General features: G+C 43.2%; 1 protein-coding gene across 1 annotated transcript in view; it reads right to left on the reverse strand.

Moving 5' to 3' along the window:
* LOC137368789 (ufm1-specific protease 2-like) overlaps window positions 1–26,782 on the reverse strand; it is a 93,497-nt gene that overhangs the window by 29,364 nt on the left and 37,351 nt on the right. The window contains exon 7 of the mRNA XM_068028993.1: window positions 21,359–21,551. Within this exon, the coding sequence (XP_067885094.1) occupies window positions 21,359–21,551 (193 nt within the window). The remainder of the gene's footprint in view (window positions 1–21,358; window positions 21,552–26,782) is intronic.

The raw sequence follows: 26,782 nt of genomic DNA on the forward strand, positions 1-26,782 counted from the left end.
AAAACTCCAACAGTCAATTAGACATGTGACTAAACTGGTCTGACCATGTCTGTTTGTGTATTCGGCCATCTTAGCAGTTAACCTGGAATGCTTCAATGTCTGGTAATCAAAAGTCCATTGTGGATTAAATTGGAGCAGGGAATAGCCCCTTTGTCCTTTGGAAGTCCTGTCTGTTGATATGCTAATGTTTCTCTCCAGCCAAAGCCTCCAACTGTTTTTTAAAGCAAGTTTTTTCTTCACCAACAACAGTTTAAAATCAATGTTTATGTGGCGAAATTAATTTTCCTCATTCTTGGCAGGTGGGCGCTTGCCTGACACCTGGTACTTGTGTGGCGCGAATGTTACTTGCCACTTAGCAGCCCAAGCCTGGATGTTGTCCAGGTCTTGTTGCATCTGTACACGGGCTGCTTCAGTATCTGAGGAGTCGCGAATGGTGCTGAACATAGTGCAATCATTCACAAACATACCCACTTCTGAGCTTATGATGGAGGGAAGGTAAATGATGAAGCAGCTGAAGATGGTTGGAACCAGGTTACTACCCTGAGGAACTCCTGCAGTGATGTCCTGGAACTGAGATGATTGACCTCCAACAATCACAACCATCTTCCTTTGAGCTAGGTATGACTCCAAGCAGCTGAGAGTTTTCCCCGATTCCCATTGACTCCAGTTTTGCTAGGGTTCAGTCAAATGCTGCCTTGATGTCAAGGGTAGTCACTCTCACCTCACCTCTGGAGTTCAGCTCTTTTGTCCATGTTTGGACAAAGGCTCTAATGAGGTCAGGAGCCGAGTGGCCCTGTCAAAACCCAAATTAAGCATGAGTGTGCAGGTTATTGCTGAGCAAGTGCCAGTTGATAGTACTGCCAATGACCCCTTCCATCACTTTACTGATGATCCAGAATAAACCGATAGGACGGTAATTGGCCAGGCTTTTTTGTGTACAGGACATATCTGGGCAATTTTCCACATTGCCAGGTAGATGCCAGACACACCACCATTCATGATTGGATGTGGCAGGACTGCAGAGCTTAGATCTGATCCTTTGGTTGTGGGATCGCTTAGCCCCGTCTACTGCATGCTGCTTTCACTGTTGGGCATGCAAGTAGTCCTGGTTTGTAGCTTTACCAGGCTGAAATGTAATTTTTAGGTATGCCTGGTGCTGCTGCTGGCATGCCCTCCTGCAGTCTTCACGGAACCTGGGTTGGTCCCCTGGCTTGATGGAGTGGGGGATATGCTGGGCCATGAGGTTACAGATTGTGGTTGAATACAATTCAGCTGCTGCTGATGGCCCACAGAACCTCATGGATGCCCAGTCTTGAGTTGTTAGATCTGGTCGAAATCTATCCCATTTAGCACAGTGGTAGTACCACAACATGATGGTGGGTATCCTCAATGTGAAGATGGGTCTTTGCCTCCAAAAGGATTGTGCAGTGGTCACTCCTACCAATACTGTCATGGACAGGTGCATCTGTGACAGGTGGATTGGTGAGGACGAGATCAAGTAGGTTTTTCCTCTTGTTGGTTCCCTCACCACCTGCTACAAAACAGAGTGCAGATTGCAAGCAGAGTGTTGAGATAGAAGTTTGGTGACTGGAGATTTCTAAGTGTCAATATCTTGCTAAAAATCTGGTCTACAGTTAGCATTTAACTGGAATTTACCCTCTAAATAAAGTAATAAGTTAAGTAAAGTAAGTTAAGAAAGTAAAGTCAGCTTCTTCCAGCCTTGGGCAGGGATTAACAAGCTCCACTGCAGAGTAGCTGACTAGTTAAGTAGCTAACTGGTCCAATCTGGTTGCTACAGTTTCAACTTCAAAAAGTATGAATACAGAGGTCTGGGTGCAGCCTGCAAACAGAGTGCAGATTGCAAGCTGAGTGTGGAGATATGAGTTTGGTGAGTGGGGAGTTCGGTTAAGGGGGGAGGAGGTGCTCCTTTTCTCTACTTTTTTCACCCTCCAGTATTTGGTTCTTACTTCAGTGAAGTGGAAGGAGCTGTTTGGTGAGTAACCGGTAAGCTTTTCTACTTATAATAAATAGTCTGTAAAATTCAAGTATGGCAGGGCAGCTCAGCCGAGTGGAATGTACAGCTTGTGGCATGTGGGAAGTCATGGACGCACTATATGTCCTGGACAAACATATCTACAGGAAGTGTCATTGGCTGCACAAGCTTGAGCACCCCCATGTTTCGGAACTTGAGCGTTGGCTCGAGTCACTGTGGTGCATCCACGAGGCACAGAACTACGTGGATAGCACGTTTGGGGAGGTGGTCACAGCATAGGTTAGAAGCATGCAGGGAATGGGTGACTGCCGGGCAGTCTAAGAGAACCACGCTCATAGTGCAGGAGTGCCCTGAGACAATCTCGCTCGCTAATCAGTTTTCCCTTTTGGATACTGGTGAGGGTGTTGGTTCCTCAGAGGAGTGCAGTCAGAACCAAGTTTGTGGTACCACAGGTGGCTCAGCTGCACAGGAGGGGAGGAAGAAGAGTGGAAGAGCAGTAGTGATAGGGGATTCATTAGTTAGGGGAACAGACAAGCATTTTTGCGGCCGTGTACGTGACTCCAGGGTAGTTCCAGGGTCAAGGATGACACCAAGTGGCTACAGGACATTCTTCTGGGGGAGGGTGAACAGCAGGTTCTGGGGCAGGAGGGACCTGTACAAAATGTACGGTTTGCATCTTAGCAGGACTGGGACTAACATCCTCCCAGGGAGGTTTGCTACTGCTGTTGGGGAGGGTTTAAACTAGATTGGCAGGGGGATGGGAACCTGAAAGGGAGCTCAGATTGGAGGGAAGCAAAACTGGTAACTTGTCAGGAGTGTGGAATCCAGGAGGAAATATCAGAGAGGAGTATCAAGGTGCACAGAATACTGAGGGATATAGATAGAACTAGAGTGGGGAATAGTAAGTTATTAGTTGGGGTCAGAGTAATGGATAAAGTAATAAAGTCTAATGAGGGTTAATGTGCATGCGTGTGAATGCATGGAGTGTGGTTAATAAGATTGGTGAGGTACAGGCGCAGATTGCCATGTGGAAATATGATGTTGTGGCTATAACAGAGACCTGGCTCAAAGTAGGGCAGGACTGGGTGTTAACTATTCCCATATACAAGCTGTTCAGGAAAGATGGGAAAGGGGAAAAAACGGGGAGGGGTGGCAGTATTGATTAAGGAGAGCATTGCAGTGCTGGAGAAAAAGGATGTCCCAGAGGGGTCGAGGACAGAATCAATTTGGCTAGAGCTAAGGAACATAGAGTTATACAGCACAGAAACAGGCCTATCTGCCCATCGTGTCTGTGTCGGCCATCAAGCACCTAACTATTCTAATCCCATTTTCCAGCATTTGGCCCATAGCCTTGTATGCTATGGCATTTCAAGTGCTCATCTAAATAAAAGGTGCAGTTACATTGCTCGGTGTTAGCTATAGGCCACCAGCTAGTGGGAAGGTCATGAAGGAACAAATTTGCAAGGAAATTACAGAAAGGTGCAAAAATTATAGGGTATTGCTGAAAATAGAGACATTTTGTTGAAGCTTTTCGTCTTGCACTCATCAGGACAATTCGCAAGAATATCAATGTAAGCGAAGCAACAAATTTATACTGTATGAGAAGAGAATGCTGATTGGTTGGCAAGTGGTAGAGGCTTTGCAAAGGAGAATGCACCAGTTTATAGTGACTGACATTTAACTGCCAAGCTTTCTTTGAAATTTAAACCAGGCAGCTTGACTCTGATTGGTCAAGGCATGGCACTGAGCTATGAACCAGTGAATGGCTGTTGCTCATTTTGTTTAGCTGAAACAGGCGCAATGTTTGCACATGTGTGTACAGTCGGGCTCACAGTGTGATGCATTTACATGTACTGGAAGCTACATATATGAATACACAGGGCCCTGTTCTTTGCAGACAGAAAGAACAAGTACACACATTGTGCCTGTTTCAGCTAAACAAAATGAGCAACAGCCATTCACTGGTTCATAGCTCAGGGCAATGCCTTGACCAATCAGAGTCAAGCTGCCTGGTTTAAATTTCAAACAAAGCTTGGCAGTTAACTGTCAGTCACTATAAACTGGTGCATTTTCCTTTGCAACGCTTCTACCTAACAGTCCTCTTGCCAACCAATCAGCACTCTCTTCTGATGCAGCAAAAATTTGTTGTTTCCCTTACATTGGTAATCTTGCGATTTGTCCTTGTTACGACCGACCGCTCCAGTCAAACCACCCAATCAAAATATATGATTTTGATTGTGATGGGAGAAACGCACAGTTAATTCAATCCCATCCCTCACATCGCCTAACATATCAGTTTAAACTTTCCAAATTAAAGAAAGACCCAGCCAAATTGTACCTTCTATTAATCCCCGAATGAAGCTAACCAAACCAGGTGTCTTTAAATCAATAAATTAACTGTTTAATTAGGAAAACTAAATTCTTAAACACTACTAAAATATAAACAACATTTAAAAATAGAAAAAATTAGAGTCCTTGCAGATTTATGCTCCTTCTTGATGTGGAACAGTCCAAGGTTGCTTGAAGTCCTCACAGCCATCCGTTCTTCAACAGTAGAATAGTACATAGTCTAATTCAGAAGTTGAAATAGTTGCTCCTTCTCCAGCAATGAATTTCAACAATTAACAATTTGCAAACACTTTTTAATGAATCAATTTGGCTTTGGAATTTCTGAGGATTAAAATATTGTCACAGTCTAACTTTCCTTCTTTCAGTTTAAATTCGCAGAGATCTCTGTTTTGGCTTGACTTTCTAGAATTTTGAGAGAGAATAATAAATAAACAGACTAAATGCTCTTCCTTAAGTTTAAATGGTCTGAGAGCGCTCCTTTCGGGTGCTAACACACAGCTGTCTGACTGTTTCTCTGAGTTAGAACAGTCTGTTTCCACTATAAGCTAGTTCAAAATTAAATTGTAACAACGTATCTCTCGATCTCTGGTCCTGAATGGCTGTATCTCAGGCAACGAGAATGCACTCTTTTAATCACAGTCTCCGAATGGCTGTATCCTGGGGCAACGAGAGTGCATGCTTTGACTCAGTTTTTAGAGCTTGCTGCCTTAAAGCAGCACAGCTCCTTTTCCAGCCTTAAAGGCACATTGCATTCTTCCTGAAAAAAAACTACAGGATCATAACACCTCTGCCCTTGGTGGAATGAAACACTATTGCTGAAATGCATTTCATTACAATGGGTAAAAAATACAAATCTATATAATGCTAACACATTTTATTTTTCATTTACAGGCATACACTTTTCTAAAATGTTAAGACGACAGTAACAAGTTCCACCAGAACATTTCGCTTTAAATTTTCAAAAGGTTGTCCCAATTAACCCATTTCAAATTTCCAAGTATAGTCTTCCAATTGTTTCCTGTTTTCCTTCCACGTGTCCCTATTGTCCATCACCTCAGCTAGGTGAACTGCACAGCTAGGAGCACTGACCACTATTGGGTTTACTATTCTCTGAGAATTTTCTCGAGTTCCCCTTAACCTATGTGGCATCACCAAACACTGGAAAACCCTGTCCGGTGTAACAGAAGTAGATTTTTTTCTCACCCTGGGCGTCAAACGAATTTGGCAGGTTTCCTCCAACACATTTGTCTCATTAGGACACATGGTGCTGCCCACTCTCTCCACATAGTTCTTTAAATGAAAATTTAGGTAGGAATCTGCCTTCTTTATTGTACTGACTTTTCTATATATGCCAGTTTGAGCTGTCCCGCAAGGTTTAGACACCAAGACCATCTGTGAATTCCAGCTGTCCTGACTAGGTTCAACTAAGCTGCCCTTCAGCATGCACTGTACCTCTGCTTCCACTTGGGCCTGTCTGTCTGGACCTAAGTGACAAGGATGTTATTTTAAAGGAATGGTTCCCCCTATACCCACATCATGTGTGGCTAAGGTTGTACATCCTGGCTTATCCCTACAAACTTTTTGAAACATTGTGAAAACCCTGGTTAGAACTTCATGCTGTTTTGCCTGTAAGTGTAAAAGCCTATTGTTTGATTTTCCTAGCCATTCTGTATTCGCTAATTGGAAAGTTGGAGGTTGAATCTGAGAATTTCCTAGGCCTACCTCTGCCTCATCCTCACGATCCTTTTCCTTCTCAACAGTCCCAATTACCTGACATAACTTTATTGGCTTATCCTCCTCCCTGCGGCAATATTGTTTGAGCATATTAAAGTGACACAACCTGTTCTTCTTCCAGCGATCAGGGGTGTCAATCAAGGAATCTACCTTACCCACTCTCTTCATCACTCTAAATGGGCCAGTAAACTGTGCTTTTAATGGTTCTCCTTGTAATGGTAACAGCACTAATACTTCGTCCCCTGGTTTTATGGTAGGTTGTGGTTTTCCCACCAGTTGACACATATGGCATGTCCTACAAAATTGTCTCACATCCTTTTTAAGACCTGGCCAGTAATAATGTTTGCTTATGTGTGATTTGGTCTTCCAAATTCCCCTATGTCATGCAAAAGGAATGTCGTGTGCTAACCTTAATAACCCTTGTTGATATTTAGGTGGCACCACTATCTGTTCAACAACTGTCCAGTCTTTGTCTACAGGCCTATGAGGCAGTCTCCATTTGCTCCTCAAAACCCCATTTGCCATATAATAGCCTTCCGGAACCCCTTTCACCTCCGTTTCTGACGGAGCAATCTGTGCTAGCCAGTATATCTCTGGATCATCTTGCTGTGCTGCAATTATAGACGATCTGTTAAACAATTCATTTGGATTACCTAAATCCCCAAATAAGGTTTCAGATACTTGGCTATCCATTTGTGGTGCCCCTTTTACCTCCAACAATGGATCCTGTTTAGCCATTGCTCGGGTGACTACACACACAGGGAACATTCCTGGAACTTGTTCCTGGAATTGCTCCGTTTCCTTAGTTTCACTTGGTTCCTCTGTAACTATAGGAAAAACTGATACTTTTGATCCTGCCAAATCATTTCCCTTTACTGGTATGCTGTGGACAACACCTACAGTAACTATCCCAGATATTAAGTCACTCTCTAGGTGTACTTTATACAAAGGTACGGGTATACATTCCCCGCCAATTCCATTAACTAAAAATTTCGCGTTCAAGGCGCTCTCTGGTGGAAACCTCATATCTTTCCCCAGCAAGAGTGTTTGGGTTGCTCCTGTGTCCCTGATGATAGGTTTTCCTGCCTCATTTACAGGATACGGAGTTATTCTCTCCTTTGACAAAAATTCATTATAACTTCTACACTCCTTTTAGTCTTAGTATCTGGTTTCACATTCCTGTGTCCCTGATGATAGGTTTTACCTATAGTCTGGTCTGCCATACTCTCAGAGTCTTTTCCTCTGCACTAACTTTGCATACCCCAACAAGTCCTAAGGGCTTACCTTGCAATTTCCAGCACTCTGAACGAAGATGACCTGTTTTGTTGCAATGATAACACTTTGGCTTGCGAACCTCACTTCTACCTTCAGTACTTTCCTTTCTGATCTGAGGAGGTGATCCCAGCTGTTCCTTTTTGTCCCCAGCTACTTGCCTTCCGTTCACTCTCCCACTTTCTATCTTCTCGGGTTTATGGGGGTGACGGACAAAATAGGTGAGCTTATTCACAAGCTCAAAATCATCAGCAATCTCTGCTGCTTGCCTAGCTTTCAAAACTTTCAGGTTGTCTATATGAATTCTCACTACTGAAGGAATGGAGTTTTAAAACTTTTCTAAGAGAATCAATTCTCGAAGGTTCTCATATGTGGTTTCTATCTTTAATGCCCATATCCAATGGTCAAAATTCATTTGCTTCACCCTCTCAAATTCTAAATATGTCTGCCCAGCCAATCTCCGTAAGTTCCTAAACTTCTGATGGTAAGCTTCAGGGACTACCTCATATGCAGCGAGAATAGCCTTTTTTGCCATCAGAAGCTGCAGAAGCCTCTTCAGAAAGCATGGCATAAGCTTCATGGCCTCTGCCTACCAATCTGCCCTGCATGAGCAATGTCCAGCTTTCTTCCGGCCATTTCATCTGTTTGGCTATTTTTTCAAAAGATATGAAAAATGCCACCACGTTCCTTTCCTCGAACTTAGAAAGAGCCTGTATAAATTTAAATAACTTCTCGCTGCGTCCTGATCTAAATTCAGATTCTTCCTGACCCAAATTTTCCCTGGATTCAAGATTATCCTTTTGTCTTCGTTCCGTCGCTTTAACTTAAATTCCCTTTCTTCTCATAGAGTCATAGAGTTTTACAGCACAGAAACAGGCACTTTGGCCCATCATGTCCGTGCTGGCCATCAAGCACCTATCTATTCTAATCCCATTTTCCAGCACTTGGCCCATAGCCTTGTATGCTATGGCATTTCAAGTGCTCATCTAAATACTTCTTAAATGTTGTGAGGGTACCTGCCTCTACCACCCCTTCAGACAGTGTGTTCCAGATTCCAACAACCCTCTGGGTGAAAATGTTTTTCCTCAAATCCCCTCTAAACCTCCTGCCCCTTACCTTAAATCTATGCCCCCGGTTCTCTTTCACATTTTCTTTGAAGTTCAAGTTTTCTTAATTCTATTGCTTTTTCTTTTTCCCTTTCCTCCACTGGAGTGCTGACTTGGGTTGCATTAGAGTGCTACAGTGGAAGTTTGGTAACTGAGGATAATTAAGGGTTAATTTTATCTTAAATCTAATTAGTCTTTTAGTTAGCAGATTAACTTAACAGTTGCTGTTAGGGTTGGAGAAGGTGAGTTTTAGACCAGCTTTAAACAGGGTTCACTCAGGCTCCGCTTGCAGCTGCACCTTGTTAATTAGAGAATTGGCTTAAACCAGTTTTCAGGGGGCTAGAGTCAGTCAGTATAAAAGTGAGCCATCTTACAGTGCTGACTTGGGTTGCATTAGAGTGGAAGTTTGGTAAGGAGGGAGTGCCTTTCATTTCCTACCTGTCCTTAGAGTGAGGGGAGCTGAGAGCTTCCAAAGAGCACAGCTGACTGGGAGAAGACTTGGAGGGTGGAATTCTGGACCGGTAAGTATAAAAAACATACCTCTGGTTAAAAAAAACTGAGTGATGTCACAGGAAAGCTGTGACCTGATTGGCTGGTAGGGAATTTTTTTTACTGAATTTGAAAATAAAATGTTGATTAAAAATTGATTAAAACCCTAATTAACTAATTAATAAGTAGAGTAACTAAACCAGAGGGAGGAGATTATTGTATTTAGTTAGCATTTAATATTTATTGTAGAAATCTAGCACTAGGGACCATAAAGTTAATTATAACAATTTTTAGTAAGGATTTAATAAGTATTTATCTTAAATTAATTTATTAATTAGTGCTAGAAATGTCAGAGGGGTGAAGTGCTTCACCTGTGAGATGTGGGAGGTCTGTGATGCTTCCAGCATTCTGAACAACTACATCTGCATGAAGTGTACCCAGTTGCAGCTCCTCACAGACTGCATGGATTGGTTGGAGTGGCAACTGGCTGCACTTAGGAGCATGCAGATGGCAGAAAGCATCATAAACAGGAGTTTTAGAGAAGTGGTTACACCCAAGGTGCAGGCAGATAGATGGGTGACTGATAGAAGGGGCAGGCAGTCAGTGCAGGAATCCCCTGTGGCTATCTCCCTCTCTAACAAGTATACTGTTTTATATACTGTTGGGGGGGGGGGGGGGGGAGGGGGATGGCCTATCAGGGAAAAACAACAGCAGCCAGAGCAGTGGCACTACGGCTGCCACTGTTCAGAAGGGAGGGACAAAGTGCAGAAGAGCAATAGTTATAGGGGACTCTATAGTCAAGGGCACAGATAGGTGCTTCTGTGGATGTGAAAGAGACTCCAGGATGGTATGTTGCCTCCTAGGTGCCAGGGTCAAGGATGTCTCTGAATGGACAGGGGACATTCTAAAGGGGGAGGGTGAACAGCCAGAAGTTGTGGTACACATTGGTACCAATGACATAGGCAGAAAGAGTGGTGAGGTCCTGCAGGGGGAGTTTAGGGAGTTAGGTAGAAAGTTAAAAGACAGGACCTTGAGGGTTGTAATCTCGGGATTACTCCCTCTGCCATGTGCCAGTGAGGCTAGAAATAGGAAGATAGTGCAGCTAAACATGTTGCTGAACAGCTGGTGTAGAGGGAAGGGTTTCAGATATCTGGACCATTGGGATCTCTTCAGGGACAGATGGGACCTGTACAAGAAGGATGGGTTGCATCTAAACTGGAGGAGCACAAATATCCTGGCTGCGAGGTTTGCTATGTCACTTGGGAGGGTTTAAACTAGTGTGGCAGGGGGGTGGGAACCAGAGCAGTAGGACAGCAAGTGAAATAAATGAGGAGGAACTCGTAAATAAAGCCAGTAAGACTAAGAGGAAGAGCAGACAGGGAGATGTTGCTGAGCACAGCAGGACTGGTGCATTTGTTTCAATGTGAAGTATAACAGGTAAGGCAGATGAACTTAGAGCTTGGATTAGTACTTGGAACTATGAAGTTGTTGCTATTACAGAGACTTGGTCGAGGGAAGGACAGGATTGGCAGATAAATGTTCCAGGATTTAGAAGCTTCAGGTGGGATAGAGGGGGATGTAAAAGGGGTGGAGGAGTTGCATTACTGGTTAAGGAGAATATCACAGCTGTACTGCAGGAGGACACCTTGGAGGGGTTGTGCAGCGAGGCAATATGGGTGGAGCTCAGGAATAGGAAGGGTGCAGTCACGATGTTGGGGGTTTTCTACAGGCCTCCCAACAGCCAGTGGGAGGTAGAGCAGTAGATATGTAGCAGGGTTGGAGTGATGGGTGATTTTAACTTCCCCCTATATTGACTGGGACTCACTTAGTGCTAGGGGCTTGGATGGGGCAGAATTTGTGAGGAGTATCCAGGAGAGCTTCTTGAAACAATATGTAGATAGTCCAACTAGGGATGGGGCCGTACTGGACCTGGTATTGGGAAATGAGCCCTGCCAGGTAGTCTAAGTTTCAGTAGGGGAACATTTCGGGAACAGTGACCATAATTCCATAAGTTTTAAAGTACCTGTGGATAAGAGTAGTCCTCGGGTGAAGGTGCTAAATTGGGAGAAGGCTAATTATAACAATATTAGGCAGGAACTGAAGAATTTAGATTGGGGGGTGGCTGTTTGAGGGTAAATCAACATTTGACATGTGGGAGTCTTTCAAATGTCAGCTGATTAGAATCCAGGACCAGCATGTTCCTGTGAGGAAGAAGGATAAGTTTGGCAAGTTTTGGGAACCTTGGATAACGTGGGATATTGTGAGCCTAGTCAAAAAGAAAAAGGAAGCATTCGTAAGGGCTGTAAGGCTAGGAACAGATGAATCCCTTGAGGAATAGAAAGACAGTAGGAAGGAACTTGAGCAAGGAGTCAGGAGGGCTAAAAGGGGTCATGAAAAGTCATTGACAAACAGGATTAAGGATAATCCCAAGGCTTTTTATACATATATAAAGAGCAAGAGGGTAACCAGGGAAAGGGTTGGCCCACTCAAGGACAGAGAAGGGAGTCGATGTGTGGAGCCAGAGGAAATGGGCGAGGTACTAAATGAGTACTTTGCATCAGTATGATGAGTATTGACAGGCACCAAAGAGAAGGACTTGGTGGATGATGAGGCTCGGGAAGGGAGTGTAGATAGTCTCCGTCATCTCATTATCAAAAAGGAGGAGGTGTTGGGTGTCTTGCAAAGCATTAAGGTAGATAAGTCCCCAGGGCCTGATGGGATCTACCCCAGAATACTGAGGGAGGCAAGGGAAGTAATTGCTGGGGCCTTGACAGAAATCTTTGCATCCTCATTGGCTACAGGTGAGGTCCCAGAGGACCGGAGAATAGCCAATGTTGTTCCTTTGTTTAAGAAGGGTAGCAAGGATAATCCAGGAAATTATAGGCTGGTGAATCTTGCGTCAGTGGTAGGGAAGTTATTAGAGAGGATTCTTCGGGACAGGATTTACTCCCATTTGGAAACAAACCAACTTATTAGTGAGAGGCAGCATGGTTTTGTGAAGGGGAGGTCGTGTCTCTCTAATTTTATTGAGTTTTATGAGGAAGTGACAAAGATGATTGATGAAGGAAGGGCAGTGGATGTGATCTATATGGACTTCAGTAAAGCCTTTGACAAGGTCCCTCATGGCAGACTGGTACAGAAGATGGGATCAGAGGTGAGCTGGCAAGATGGATACAGAACTGGCTCTGTCACAGAAGACAGAGGGTAGCAGTGGAAGGGTGCTTTTCTGAATGGAGGGATGTGACTAGTGGTATTCCACAGGGATCTGTGCTGGGACCTTTGCACTTTTGTAGTATATATAAATGATTTGGAGGAGAATGTAGCTGGTCTGATTAGTAAGTTTGCAGACGACACAAAGGTTGGTGGAGTTGCGGATAATGATGAGGATTGTCAGAGGATACAGCTGGATATAGATCGGTTGGAGACTTGGGCGGAGAAATGGCAGATGGAGTTTAATCCGGACAAATGTGAGCTAATGCATTTTGTAAGGTCTAATGCAGGTGGTAAGTATACAGTAAATGGCAGAACCCTTAGGAGTATTGACATGCAGAGAGATCTGGGCGTACAGGTCTACAGGTCACTGAAACTGGCAATGCAGGTGGATAAGGTAGTCAAGAAGGCATTCGGCATGCTTGCCTTCATCGGTTGGGGCATAGAGTATAAAAATTGGCAAGTCATGCTGCAGCTGTACAGAACCTTAGTTAGGCCACACTTAGAATATTGCGTGCAATTCTGGTCTCCACACTACCAGAAGGAAGTGGAGGCTTTGGAGAGGGTACAGAGGAGGCTTACCAGGATGTTGGCTGGTCTGGAGGGCATTAACTATGAGGAGAGGTTGGATAAACTCGGATTGTCTTCACGGGAACGATGGAGGTGGAGGGGTGACATGATAGAGGTTTACAAAGTTATAAGCGGCATGGGCAGAGTGGATAGTCAGAAGCTTTTTCCCAGGGTGGAAGAGTCAGTTACTAGGGGACATAGGTTTAAGGTGCGAGGGGCAAAGTTTAGAGGGGATGTGTGAGGCAAATTCTTTACACCGAGGGTGGTGAGTGTCTGGAACTTGCTGCGGGGGAGGTGGTGGAAGCAGGTATGATAGCGACGTTTAAGAGGCATCTTGACAAATACATGAATAGGATGGGAATAGAGGGATATGGTCCCCGGAGGTGCAGAAGGTTTTAGTTTAGGCAGGCATCAAGTTCGGCGCAGGCTTGGAGGGCTGAATGGCCTGTTCCTGTGCTGTACTGTTCTTTGTTCCAATTCAGGTTTTTTCATTTCTAACTGAATCCCAGCCAACAGCACGGCATCACTCTCAGACCTACTACCTTCTTGTCTCTCATTCCCTTTTCTTGTTCCTCATATTCCCTTTCAGCTTCATCCTCCTCCTCATCTACCAATTCCAGATGTTCGGGTATTATGTTAATTATCTTTGCTTTTTTGGCACCTAATTTCAATTCCAAACCCAATTTCGCTGCCAATTCTTTTAATTTGTTCTTCGTTCAAGTGATCAAGTCACTCAAAGAAACATTCTGCTTTCCCAAAAGCTCAATTACAACCACTAATGCCATTACAATGGTATAGACTGTACCTTTATTATACAAGAGACCTGGTTCCTTTATTTCTTTGTCATTGTTGAGATCTAAATCTAATGCCAATCTAGTTTCCAATTGTTATGATCCCAGACTCAAGAGCAATTAATATGATGCCAAATGCAAGAGCCCAATTTAAATGTTATCCCAGAGATGAGTAATCAATATGATTCCAAATGTGAGCCCTCCAAATTAGTCTGATTTTGATCAGACATGAGCCACCGAATTAAATATGATTCAATCTTGAGCGAGCCCCCAATTAAGAAATGATTCAAATCCCGGAAAAGAAACACAATTAATATGTTACGACTGACCGCTCCAGTCAAAGCACCCAATCAAAATGTACGATTCTGATTGTGGTGGAGGAAAAGCACTGTTAATTCAATCCCATGCCTCCACAGATCACCTAACATATCATTTTAAACTTTCCAAATTAAAAGACCCAGCCAAATTGTACCCTCTATTAACCCCTGAATGAGGCTAACCAAACCAGGTGTCTTTAAATCAACAAGGTAACTGTTTAATTAGGAAAGTTAAATTCTTAAACACTTCTCTCTCTTTGGCCTCCTTTATCTCGAGAGACAATGGGTAAGCACCTGGAGGTGGTCAGTGGTTTGTGAAGCAGCACCTGGAGTGGCTATAAAGGCCAATTCTAGAGTGACAGGCTCTTCCACAGGTGCTGCAGAGAATTTGTTTGTCGGGGCTGTTGCACAGTTGGCTCTCCCCTTGCGCCTCTCTTTTTTTTTTTTTCCTGCCAACTACTAAGTCTCTTCGACTCACCACACTTTAGCCCCGTCTTTATGGCTCCCGCCAGCTCTGGCGAACGCTGGCAACTGACTCCCACGACTTGTGATCAATGTCACAGGATTTCATGTTGCGTTTGCAGACGTCTTTAAAGCGGAGATATGGACGGCCGGTGGGTCTGATACCAGTGGCGGGTTCGCTGTACAATGTGTCTTTGGGGATCCTGCCATCTTCCATGTGGCTCACATGGCCAAGCCATCTCAAGCGCTGCTGACTCAGTAGTGTGTATAAGCTGGGGATGTTGGCCGCCTCGAGGACTTCTGTGTTGGAGATACGGTCCTGCCACCTGATGCCAAGTATTCTCCGGAGGCAGCAAAGATGGAACGAATTGCGACGTCGCTCTTGGCTGACATACATTGTCCAGGCCTCGCTGCCATAGAGCAAGGTACTGAGGACACAGGCCTGATATACTCGGACTTTTGTGTTCCATGTCAGTGCGCCATTTTCCCACACTCTCTTGGCCAGCCTGGACACTACTAAGATATAAACAACATTTAAAAATAGAAACAACTAGAGTCCTTGCAGATTTATGCTCCTGCTGGATGTGGAACAGTCCAAAGTTGCTTGAAGTTCTCACAGCCGTCCGATGGCAAAAAAAAAGCTTCTTCAACTGTAGAACGGTCCGCAGTCTAATTCAGAAGTTGAAATAGTTGCTCCTTCTCCAGCAATGAATTTCAACAATTAACAACTTGCAAACACTTTTTTAATGAATCAATTTGGCTTTGGAATTTCTGAGGGATAAAATATTGTCAGTCTAACTTTCCTTCTTTCAGTTTAAATTCTCAGATCTCTGTTTTGGCTCGACGTTTTAGAATTTTGAGAATAATAAATAAACAGACTAAATTCTCTTCCTTCAGTTTAAATGGTCTGACAGCGCTCCGATCATGTGCTAACATGCAGCTGTCTGACTGTTTCTCTGAATTAGAACAGCCTGTTTCCACTATAAGGCCATTCAAAATTAAATTCTAACAATGTATCTCTCAATCTCTGGTCCTGAATGGCTGGATCCTGGGGCAACGAGAATGCATTCCTTGATGCAGTTTTTAGAGTTTGCTGCCTAAAAGCAGTGCGGCTCCTTTTCTAGCCTTAAAGGCACACCACATTCTTCCCGGGGGAAAAAAAAACTACAGGATCATAACATTCCTGATGAGTGCGAGATGAAAAGCTTCGACAAAATGTCTCTATTTTCAGCAATACTCAACTTTTGTACAAACAACTAATTATAGGGTAGTTATAATGGGTGACTTTAATTATCCAAACATAGTAATGTTGGGTGATTATGTAATTATGGGTGAATTTAATCTACATATAGATTGGGCAAACCAATTTAGCAATAATACTGTAGAGGAGGAATTCTTGGAGTACATATGTGATGGTTTTTTGGACCAAAACGTTGGAACAAACTAGAGAACAGGCCATCCTAGACTGGGTATTGTGTAATTAGAAAGGATTAGTTAACAATCTTGTTATGTGGGGTCCCTTGGGGAACAGCGATGATAACATGATAGAATTATTCATTAAGGTGGAGAGTGAGAGATTTGATTCCGAGATTAGGGTCCTGAATCTAAATAAAGGAAACTATGAAGGTATGAGATGCGGGTGGGCTATAATAGATTGGGGAAGGTTACTTAAAGGGTTGACAGTGGATAGGCAATGGCTAGCATTTAAAGAGCGCATGGATGAATTACAACAATTGTTCATTCCTGTCTGGCTCAAAAATAGAACAGGAAGGGTGGCTTACAAAACAAATTGGGGATAGTATTCGATCCAAGGAGAAATATAAAATGGCCAGAACAAGCAGCAAACTTGAGGATTGGGAGCAGTTTAGAATTCAGAAAAGGAGGACAAAGGTATTGATTAAGAAGGGGAAACTAGACTGACTGACTGTAAAAGCTTCTATAGATATGTGAAGAGAAAAAGATTAGTGAAGACAAATGTAGGTTGCTTACAGACAGAAACAGGGGAATTTATAATGGGGAACAAAGAAATGGCACACCAATTAAATGCATTCTTTGGTTCTGTCTTCACAAAGGAGGACACAAATTACCTCTCAGAAATGTTGGGGAACATGGGGTCTAGTGAGAAGGAGGAACTGGATGAAATCAGTATTAATAGGGAAATGGTGTTGGGGAAATTGTTGGGATTGAAGGCCAATAAATCCCCAGGGCCTGATAAGCTACATCCCAGAGTACTTAAGGAAGTTGCCCTAGAAATAGTAGATGCATTGCTGGTCATTTTTCAAAATCCTATAGACTCGAACAGTTCCACTGGATTGGAGGGTAACTAATGTAACCCCACTATTTAAAAAGGAGGTAGAGAGAAAACAGGGAATTATAGCCTGACATCAGTAGTGGGGAAAATGCTAGAGTCCATTATAAGGTCCCACATAAGAGATTAGCATGCAAAATTAAAGTGCATGGATTTGGGCATATGGTACTGACATGGATAGAGAACTGGTTGGCAGACAGGAAACAAAGAGTAGGAATAAACAGGTCTTTTTCTGAGTGGCAGGCAATGACTAGTGGGGTACTGCAGGGATCGGTGCTAGGACCCCAACTATTCACAATATATGGTAATGATATAGATGAGGGAATTAAATGTAATGTATCCAAGTTTGCAGATGACACAAAGCTGGATGAGTATGAGCTGTGAGGAGGATGCAGAGTCGTTCCAGTATGATATGGACAGGTTGAGTGGGCAAATACATGGCAAATGCCGTATAATGTGAATAAATGTCAGGTTATCCACTTTGGTGGCAAAAACAGAAAGGCAGATTATTATCTGAACCGTGACAGATTGGGAAAGGGGGAGGTGCAATGAGACCTGGGTGTCCTTGTGCACCAATTGCTGAAAGTAAGCATGCAGGTGCAGCAGGCAGTTAGGAAGGCAAATGGTATGCTGGCCTTCATAACGAAAGGATTAGAGTACAGGAGCAAGGATGTCTTGCTGCAATTATACAAGGCCTTGGTGAGACCACATCTGGAGTATTGTGTGCAGTTTTGGTCTCCTTTATCTGAGGAAGGATGTTCTTGCGATGGAGGGAGTGCAGCGAAGGTTCACCAGACTGATTCCTGGGATGGCAGGACTGACATATGAAGAGAGGTTGGGTCAATTAGGCGTGTATTCGCTAGAGTTCAGAAGAAAGAGGGGATCTCATAGAAGTCTACAAAATTCTCAGGACTGGACAGACTAGATGCAGGAAGGATGTTCCCAATGGCGGGGGAGTCCAGAACTAGGGGTCACAGTCTAAGGATAAGGGGTAAGCCATTTTGGACTGAGATGAGGAGGGATTTCTTCACCCAGAGAATGGTGAACCTGTGGAGTTCTCTACCACAGAAAGCAGTTGAGGCCAAATCATTAAAAATATTCAAAAAAGATTTAGGTATAGTTCTTGGGGCTAAAGGGATATGGGGAGAAAGTGGGAACAGGGTACAGAGTTTGGATGATCATCCATGATCGTATTGAATGACAGAGCAGGCTTGAAGGGCTGAATAGCCTACGCCTGCTCCTATTTTTCTATGTTTCTATGTTCCTATAGACTGGTATAGTGTAAAGGGCAGTGAGGGGCAAGAGTTCCTAGTGTTCAGGAAAATTTTCTACAGCAGTATGTTGCTAGTCTAATGAGAAAGGAGGCACTGCTAGACCTGGTTCTTGGGAATGAGGTGGGCCAAGTGGATCAAGTATCAGTAGGAAAGCATTTAGGGGACAGTGATCATTGTATCATAAGGTTTAGACTGACTATGGAAAAGGACAAAGAACAATCCCGAGTAGTAATAATAATTAACTGGAGGAAAGTTAATTTGAATGGAGCTGGGGCGAATAAATTGGAGTCAAAGGTTGTCAGGAAAAAGTAGCTGAACAATGGACTACCCTCAAAGAAGAAATAATTTGGGCACAGTCAAGGTACCTTCACTCGAAGGGGAAAGATGGGGCAAACAAATCCAGAGCTTCCCAGATGACTAAAGAGGTAGAGATTAAGATAAAATAGAAAAAGTGTGCTTATGACAGATGCCAGGTAGAAAATACTATTGAGAACCAGGTTTTATTTTATTTAGAGATACAGCACTGAAACAGGCCCTTCAGCCCACCGATTCTGTGCCGACCAAGAATCACCCATTTATACTAACCCTACAGTAATCTAATCAGTAATCAGGTGGCAGGACTATATCTCCAACACAGAAGTCCTTGAAGCGGCCAACACCCCCAGCTTATACACACTACTGAGTCAGCGGCGCTTGAGATGGCTTGGCCATGTGAGCCGCATGGAAGATGGCAGGATCCCCAAAGACACATTGTACAGCGAGCTCGCCACTGGTATCAGACCCACCGGCCGTCCATGTCTCCGTTATAAAGACGTCTGCAAACGCGACATGAAATCGTGTGACATTGATCACAAGTCGTGGGAGTCAGTTGCCAGCATTTGCCAGAGCTGGCGGGCAGCCATAAAGACAGGGCTAAATTGTGGCGAGTCGAAGAGACTTAGTAGTTGGCAGGAAAAAAGACAGAGGCGCAAGGGGAGAGCCAACTGCAACAGCCCCAACAAACAAATTTCTCTGCAGCACCTGTGGAAGAGCCTGTCACTCCAGAATTGGCCTTTATAGCCACTCCAGGCGCTGCTTCACAAACCACTGACCACCTCCAGGCGCGTATCCATTGTCTCTCGAGATAAGGAGGCCCAAAAGAACAGTAATCCCATATTCCCTACCACCTATCTACACTAGGGGCAATTGACAATGGCCAATTTACCTATCGCCTGCAAGTCTTTGAGAGGAAACCAGAGCACCTGGCGAAAACCCACACTCACAGGGAGAACTTGCAAACTCCGCACAGGCAGTACCCAGAATTGAACCCGGGTCCCTGGAGCTGAGGGGCTGCGGTGCTAACCACTGCGCCACTGTCGCCCATAAATTTTTAAATTTCACAGCTGCCAAGGTGGGATTTGAACCTGTATCCCCAGGGCATTATTCTAGGCGTCTAGATTACTAGTCTAGTGACATTACCACTACACCACCTTCTCCCCTAAAAGTAGATGTACGATGAGAATGGGGTTGAATAATAGAAAGTCCAGAGGGGAAGTGAAAAAGCAAATAAGAGAAGCAAAGAGAGCATGAAAAGAGACTGGCAGCTGACATAGGGAATCACAAAGTTTTCTGTAGACATATGAATGGTAAAAGGAAGAGTGGGGCTAATTAGGGAACATAAAGGGGATTTACATGTGGAGGCAGAGGGCATAGATGAGGTATTAAATGAATACTTTGCATCAGTCTTTACCAAGGAAGAAGATGTAACCTAGGCAATGGTGAAAGAGAAGGTAATTCAGACACTGGAAGGGTTTAAAATGGATAAAGAAGACGTATTAGATAGGCTGTCTGTACTTAAAGTGGATAAAAGATCAGGACCGGAAGAGATGCATCCAAGGATACTGAGGGAAATGAGGGTGGAAAGCAGAGGCACTGGCCATAATTTTTCAGTCTTCCTTAGACTCAGGGGTGGTGTCAGAGGACTGGAGAATTGCAAATGTTACACCCTTGTTCAGAAAAGGGTGTAACAAATAAGCCCAGCAACTAAAGGCCACTCTGTTTAACTTCAGTGGTGGGGAAATGTCTGGAAAATAATTTGGGACAAAATTAATAGTCACATGAACAAATGCGGGTTAATTAAGGAAAGCCAGCATGAATTTCTTGAGGGAAAATCATGTTTAATTAACTAGCTGGAGTTTTTGGAGGAGGCAACAGAGGGTTGATGAGAGAAATGCTGTTGATGTGGTGTACATGGACTTTCCAAAGGCTTTTGATACAGTGCCACACAATAGACTTGTGAGCAAGGTTATAGCTCATGGAACAAAAGGAATGGTAGCAACATTGATATGAAACTGGTTGAGTGACAGGAAATAGAGTAGTGGTTAATGGATGCTTTTTGGGCTGGATCAAGGTTTGTAGTGGAGTTCCCCAGGGGTCAGTGTTGGGATCCTTGCTTTATGACCTAGACCTTGGTATATAGAGCACAATTTCAAAGTTTGCAGATATGAAACTTGAAGCATTGTGAACTGAGAGGAGGATAGTGTAGAACTCCAAGAGGAAATAGACAAGTTGGTGCAATGGGCTGACAGGTGGCAGATGAAGTTCAATGCAGAGAAATGTGAAGTCATTCATTTTGGTAGGAAGAACATGGAGAGACAATACAAAATAAAGGGTACAATTCTAAAGGGGGTGCAGGAGCAGAGGGACCTGGGTGTATATGTGTATAAGTCATTGAAGGTGGCAGGACAGGTTGAGAGCAGTTAATAAAACATACATTATCCTGGGCTTTATTAATAGGGGCATAGAGTACAAGAGCAAGTAAGATTTTTTTTTTTTAAATGTTAAACTTGTATAAGATATTAGTTCGGCCTCAGCTGGAGTATTGCGTCCAGTTCTGGGCACTAAACTTTAGGAAAGATGTGAGGGCATTGGAGACAAGATTCATGAGAATGATTCCACTCATGAAAGAATCGAGAATTAGAGGGCACAGATTTAAAGTATTTAGTAAGAGAAGCAAAAGTGACATGAGGAAAAACCTATTCACACGGAGAGTGGTTAAGGTCTGGAATGCACTGAGTGTGATGGAGGCAGGTTCAACTGAAGCATTCAAAAGGGAATTGGACTGTTATGAGAAGGAAGAATGTGCAGGGTTAGGGGGGGGGGAGAAGGTGGGGAAATGGAACTGAGTGAATGACTTTCAGACAGCCAGCACAGAAACAATGGGCCGAAGACCCCTTCTGCACTGTAAGGATTCTGTGACCCAGTCGTGCAGCTAACATCACATTACACTTAGTGTGGGTACCACGGCAGGGAGACTGCATAATGCCAAATCACATTTGTTAATAACCAACATATTGGAAAGGGGGAAAAGACAGATTGTGCTGCTTTTTTAAAAAAAAAATTGAGCATCAATCCAAATTGACAAAATAAATTGCTAATTTAAACATTTAGTAATTCACGAACAGACTGTATAAATGGAAAAAGTGACCTGGACTCCAACCATACTTTTCGTTGAGGTTGTAGATTTTCATCAATGATTCCAGCAGGGTATATTACTGTAGTAAGAGTAGTTTTCTCTGGCAATTCAAAGTGGAATGGCTGTGGTATTGGAATGGACTTTCCATCTGTATATCTCTGAATGCATTTGTCCATCTCGGATAACTGTGTAGAAACTGCTTCCACAAACTGATCCTGCAGTCTGTCAAAAACATTATTTATTTCTCATTAATATGAAAGGCATATTCTAAACAATAAATGGTACAATTTGGACAAGAAACTTACTTTCAGACACAAAATTGTGAACAGGTATAATTCAGCTGCTCTCTTTCTCTAATTGCAGAATAATTTAAGTTAAACACCTTTACACTTAGTAAACTTGGAAGTCATGGTATGTTTTCCCTCATTTATCTATCAAATTTATCCTATTCAAATTTCACAGTTCAGGCCCACTGCTAAATATCAGGTGCAGAACCTTCATTGGAACTGGAATTATGATCAAAGATTCAAAACATTGATGCTGCAACTTAGTATTTATAATATTTCCAGTTTTTATTTTGGGTTTCCAGCACTTGTGTTTTCTTTTTGTTTTAAAGAGCCTTGGTCTGGAATCCATCTGCAAAATGGACATTCAAAAAGGGCAGGACAGGGTACTAAATATTCCTGGATACAAGGTGTTCATGAAAGATAGGGAAGGAAAGAAAAGGAGGAGGGGTGGTTGTAATGATTAAGGAGAATATTACAGTACTGGAGTGAGAATGTCCTGGAGGGGTTAAGGACAGAACCTATTTGGTTATAGTTAAAGAATACACCACTGGGTGTATTGTATCGGCCACCAAATAGTGGATTAGATATAGGGGAACAAATTTTCAGAAAAATCAGAGGGACAAAAGCTCTACAGTCGTGATGATGGGGAACTTTGATTATCCTAATATAGACTGGAATAGTAGTGTAAAAGAAAGAGGGAGAGTTTCTGAAGTGCATTCAAGAGTATTTTCTTGATCTGTCTGTTTCCAGCCCTATAAAGAAGGAGGCATTGCTTTATTGGGTTCTGGGGAATTGAGTGGCAGTGGGGGAACTTTTAGTGAACAGTGATCATAGTATCATAAGGCTTGGGTTAGCCATGGAAAAGACAAAATAAAAGACAAAAAGTAAAAATAATAGATTGGAGGAGGACCAATTTCAGTGAAGTGAGAACGGATCTGTCCCAGGTAAATTGGAATCGTAGGTTAGCAGGCAAAATTCCAAAAGAACAATGGGCTGTCGTTAAAGAGGAGATGGTTTGGGTACAGTCAAGGTACTTTCCCACGAGGCGGAAAGGTAGGGCAAGCAAAGCCAGAGCTTAATGAATGACAAAGAGAGTAAGATGATGCAGAAAAAGGGTGCGCATGACAATGTCAGGTTCATAATTGTTAGGAGGCAGGAGGAGTGTACTGTCTTTTCTAGTTCTACTTCTCCACAGATCTCAACATATATTTAAATATTTCCCCAATTACCAGAACAGCCAATCATATATTCTACTCTTTATCCCAGAACAAAATACACCAACCAGGTTTCTTTAATAAACAACAAAATTATTACAAGACTGAACCAGTAACAAAGCAAAGTATTAACACTGATTGAAGTATGAATGTTCCCTTTTTAAAATTACCCTATTATACACTCTCTGGGAAAAAAAAAAATACAGAAATTCTCTCTGCAGAGGTCTGTTACAAAAAAACAAAGACAATTCCAACCAAATATTTGCTAATTCTTGACGAAAAAAAAGAGAAGTTATGGAAGGAAGTCAGTTGTCCCCTTGGTCTGGTGTCCAGGTATACAGAGATGGGTCACTGGGATTGTTTCAGAAGCAGTCTGTTCTGGTGATGTCGAGAATTATTCTAGTAGGCCTTCCAGAAGAAATGTGGCATCAGGGTTTTTCTGTCAGCACACACTTGAATCGTAGGATTTTTGTCAGCTCCTCAGGAGCTATGCAGCACCAGGGATTTTAGTTCTCCCACACTGGATTTTTTGCAAGATTTCTTCAAAGGTAGGGAGAAGGTGAGCTGGGTGGTTTCTTTCTCCTTAGCAGGAAGAACACCAACTGTCTTAAAACAGTTCACACCCCAACTAAACTGAAAACCATGTCCAAACCCCAAACAGAGCGTCGACCTCCTGGCCGCCATAAACCTTAACATGTGGTTTCTCTGTAACCGTTTTTCCCCAAGTCACCAGGGCTCTGTTTACTGAGCCCAAATCACAGGTGGTTTTCAAACATCTCCAGTATCCTTTCAGTGAACTTTGTAAAAAAAAAAAAAACACATTCATGAAATCTTTTCAGTTTTAACACAAGTCCTCAAAAATAGAAATATTAAAGAAGCATTTTCGTAATATAATACAAGTGACAACCAGGTTGCATATAAAAACTTCAGAAGGGAAGTAAAAAGGAAATCAGGGAGGCAAAGAAGGTGTATGAGAAGCATCTGGCAGCTGGCATAAAAGGGAATTTAAAAGTCTTTAAGAAGATGAAGAGTAAAAGGAGGGGTTGGACTCATTAGGGATCCAAAAGAGATCTACACATGGAGGCAGAGGACATGGGTGAAGTACTAAATGAGTACTTTGCATCTGTCTTTACCAAGGAAGATGCTACCAAAGTCATACTGAAAGAGAAAGTAGTTGAGACATCGGATGTACTAGAAATTGATAAAGAGCAGGTATTAGAAAAGATAGCTGTACTTAAAGTTAGTAAGTCACCAGGACCAGATTGGATGCATCCTAGGATGCTGAGGGAAGTAAGGGAGCAAATTGCAGAAGCACTGGCCATAATTTTCCCAGCCTCCTTTAGATACAGGGGTGGTGCCAGAGGACTGGAGAATTACAAATGTTACACCTTTGCTCAAAAAGGTTGTAAGGATAAATTCAGCAACAACTGGCCAATCAGTTTAACCTCAGTGGTAAGAAATCTTTGAGACAAAAATCCAGGCCAAAATTAAGTCAATTGGACAAGTCCAGATTAATTAGGGAAAGTCAGCACAGATCTGGTAAATGCAAATTTAGTTTAACTAACTTGATCGAGTTTTTTGATAAGGTAACAGATGGGTGATAAGAGGAATGCAGTTGATGTGGTGCATATGAACTTCCAAAATGTGTTTGATAAAGTGCCACATAATAAACTTGCTAGCAAATTTGAAGCCCATGGAATAAAAGACAGTGGCAGCATGGATATGAAATTGGCTAAGTGACAGGAAACTGAGTCATGGTGAGTGGTTGTTTTTCAGATTAAGAAGGTACACAGTGGGGCTCCTTAAGGGTCAGTACTAGCACCACTGCTTTTCTTGATATGTATAAATAATCTAGACTTGGGTGTGTAGGGCACAGATTCAAAATTTGCAGTTGACAAAGCTTGGAACTATTGTGAACTGTGAGGAGGATAGTGATAGATCTCAAGCGGACATAGACAGACTGGTGGAAAGGCCAGACATGGGACAGCTGAAGTTTAATGCAGAGAAGTGTTGAGTCGTACATTTTGGTAGAAAGAAGGAGCAGAGACAATATAAAACAAAGGGCATAATTCTAAAGGGGGTGCAGCAACAGAGGGACCTGAGATTTATGTGCATAAATCACTGAAGGTGTCAGGGCAGATTGAGAAAGTGGTTAAAAAGACATACAGGATTCTGGGCTATATAAATAGAGGCATAGAGTACAAAAGCAAGTAAGTTATGATAAAACCTTTATTTAAAAAAAGACTCTGGCCATAACTGGAGTATAGTGTCTACATCCTTTCCTATGTGGTGCCCAAAATTAAAGACATGAGGGTGCAGAAAAGATTTACGAAAATGGTCCCAGGGATGAGGGACTTCAGTTATGTGGATAGATTGGAGAAGCTGGGGCTGTTCTCCTTCGAAAGGAGAAAGTTGAGAGGAGATTTAATAGAAGTGCTCAAAATCATGAGGGATCTAGACGGAGTAGATGGAAAGAAACTGTTCCCATTGGTGAAAGGATTGAGAACCAGAAGATACCGATATAGGGTGATTGACAAAAGAACCATGAGACATGAGGAAAAATGCAGCAAGTGGTTAGGATCTGAAAAGCACTGCCTGAGTGTAGTGGAAGCAAGTAAAATCTGGACTTTAAAAACAAAATTGGACAAGGAGCTGAAGAGAAAAAAATTGTAGGGCTACAGGGAAAAGGTGGGGATGTGGGACTAACCAAATTGCTCATGCAAAGAGTTAGCATGGACACGAGGGACTAAATAGCCTTCTCCTGTGGCTGTAACTATTCTGAGTCTATTAGCTTGATTTTCAGCCCCTGCTGCGACCGATAATGGCGATTGACAGATGGGGAATTTTGTGCCACAGATCTGCATACCAATTCCCCTGCTCCATACCGTCCCTGGGCCATATTCCCAGAAGCAGGATTGGGAGGGTGGTAGGGCTACCCTCCTGCCAGCGGGGAAGGGGGGTAGCCAATTGTCCCAATTAAAGGTATATGGAGGCCGTGGGATCTTCCAGTCAGCCAACAGATGCTCATAGAAGGTGGGGACCAGTTTAGCTGCCTGGAGTGGCCTACAGAACGCAGACTGGGGGTCCAGTGCTCCAGATCTAACAGCAGTGTGGGTGTACTTACACCACATGGACTGCAGCGGTTCAAGGAGGAGGCTCATCACCTTCTGAAGGGCAATTAGGGATGGGCAATAAATGCTGGCCTAGCTAGCGATGCCCACATCCCGTGAAAGAATAAAATAGAAGGCAGACTTACAGGCCCTGCCTGGCTGCAGCAGTAGCTGAAGGCCACCTTTTTAGAGAGGCTCCCCACAACCCCCCAAAGTGGTGGACTGGCTGAAAAGAGCATTTTTAATTCCAAGATTGAAAAGTTGGAGAGAGGGCACCTCTCTTTTGAAGTGCCTTCTCCCTCACTTATCTGCCATGACATCTGCTGCTGCTTTCAAGCTAGAGGGCCTGTGGCCCTCCAGCTTCGAGAGTCCACACACCATCCTTAATATTAAAAAAAAAAAAATGTACTCGTTCGGGAAATGTGGATGTCACTGGCTATGCCAGAATTTATTGCCCATCCCTAATTTCCCTTGAGAAGGTGGTGCTGAGCTACCTTCTTGAACCTCCCAGTCCTTGGTGTAGGTACACTAACAGTGCTGTTAGGAAGGGCATTCTAGGGTTTTGACTCAGACAGTGAAGGAACAGCAATATGGTTCCAAATCATGATGGTGTGTGGCTTGGAGGGGAACTTGCATCTGCTGCTCTCATGCATCTGTTGCCCTTGTCCTTCTAGATGGTAGAGGTCATGGGTTTGGAAAGTGCTGTCAATAGAGCATTGGTGAGTTGCAGCAGTGCATCTTGTAGATGGTACACACTGCTGCCATAGTGCACAGGTGGTGGAGGGAGTGAATGTTGAAGGTGGTAGATGGGATGCCAATCAAGCAGGCTGCTTTATCCTGGA

Source organism: Heterodontus francisci, chromosome 4 (assembly GCF_036365525.1).
Source record: "Heterodontus francisci isolate sHetFra1 chromosome 4, sHetFra1.hap1, whole genome shotgun sequence".
Taxonomy (NCBI): Eukaryota; Metazoa; Chordata; class Chondrichthyes; order Heterodontiformes; family Heterodontidae; genus Heterodontus; species Heterodontus francisci.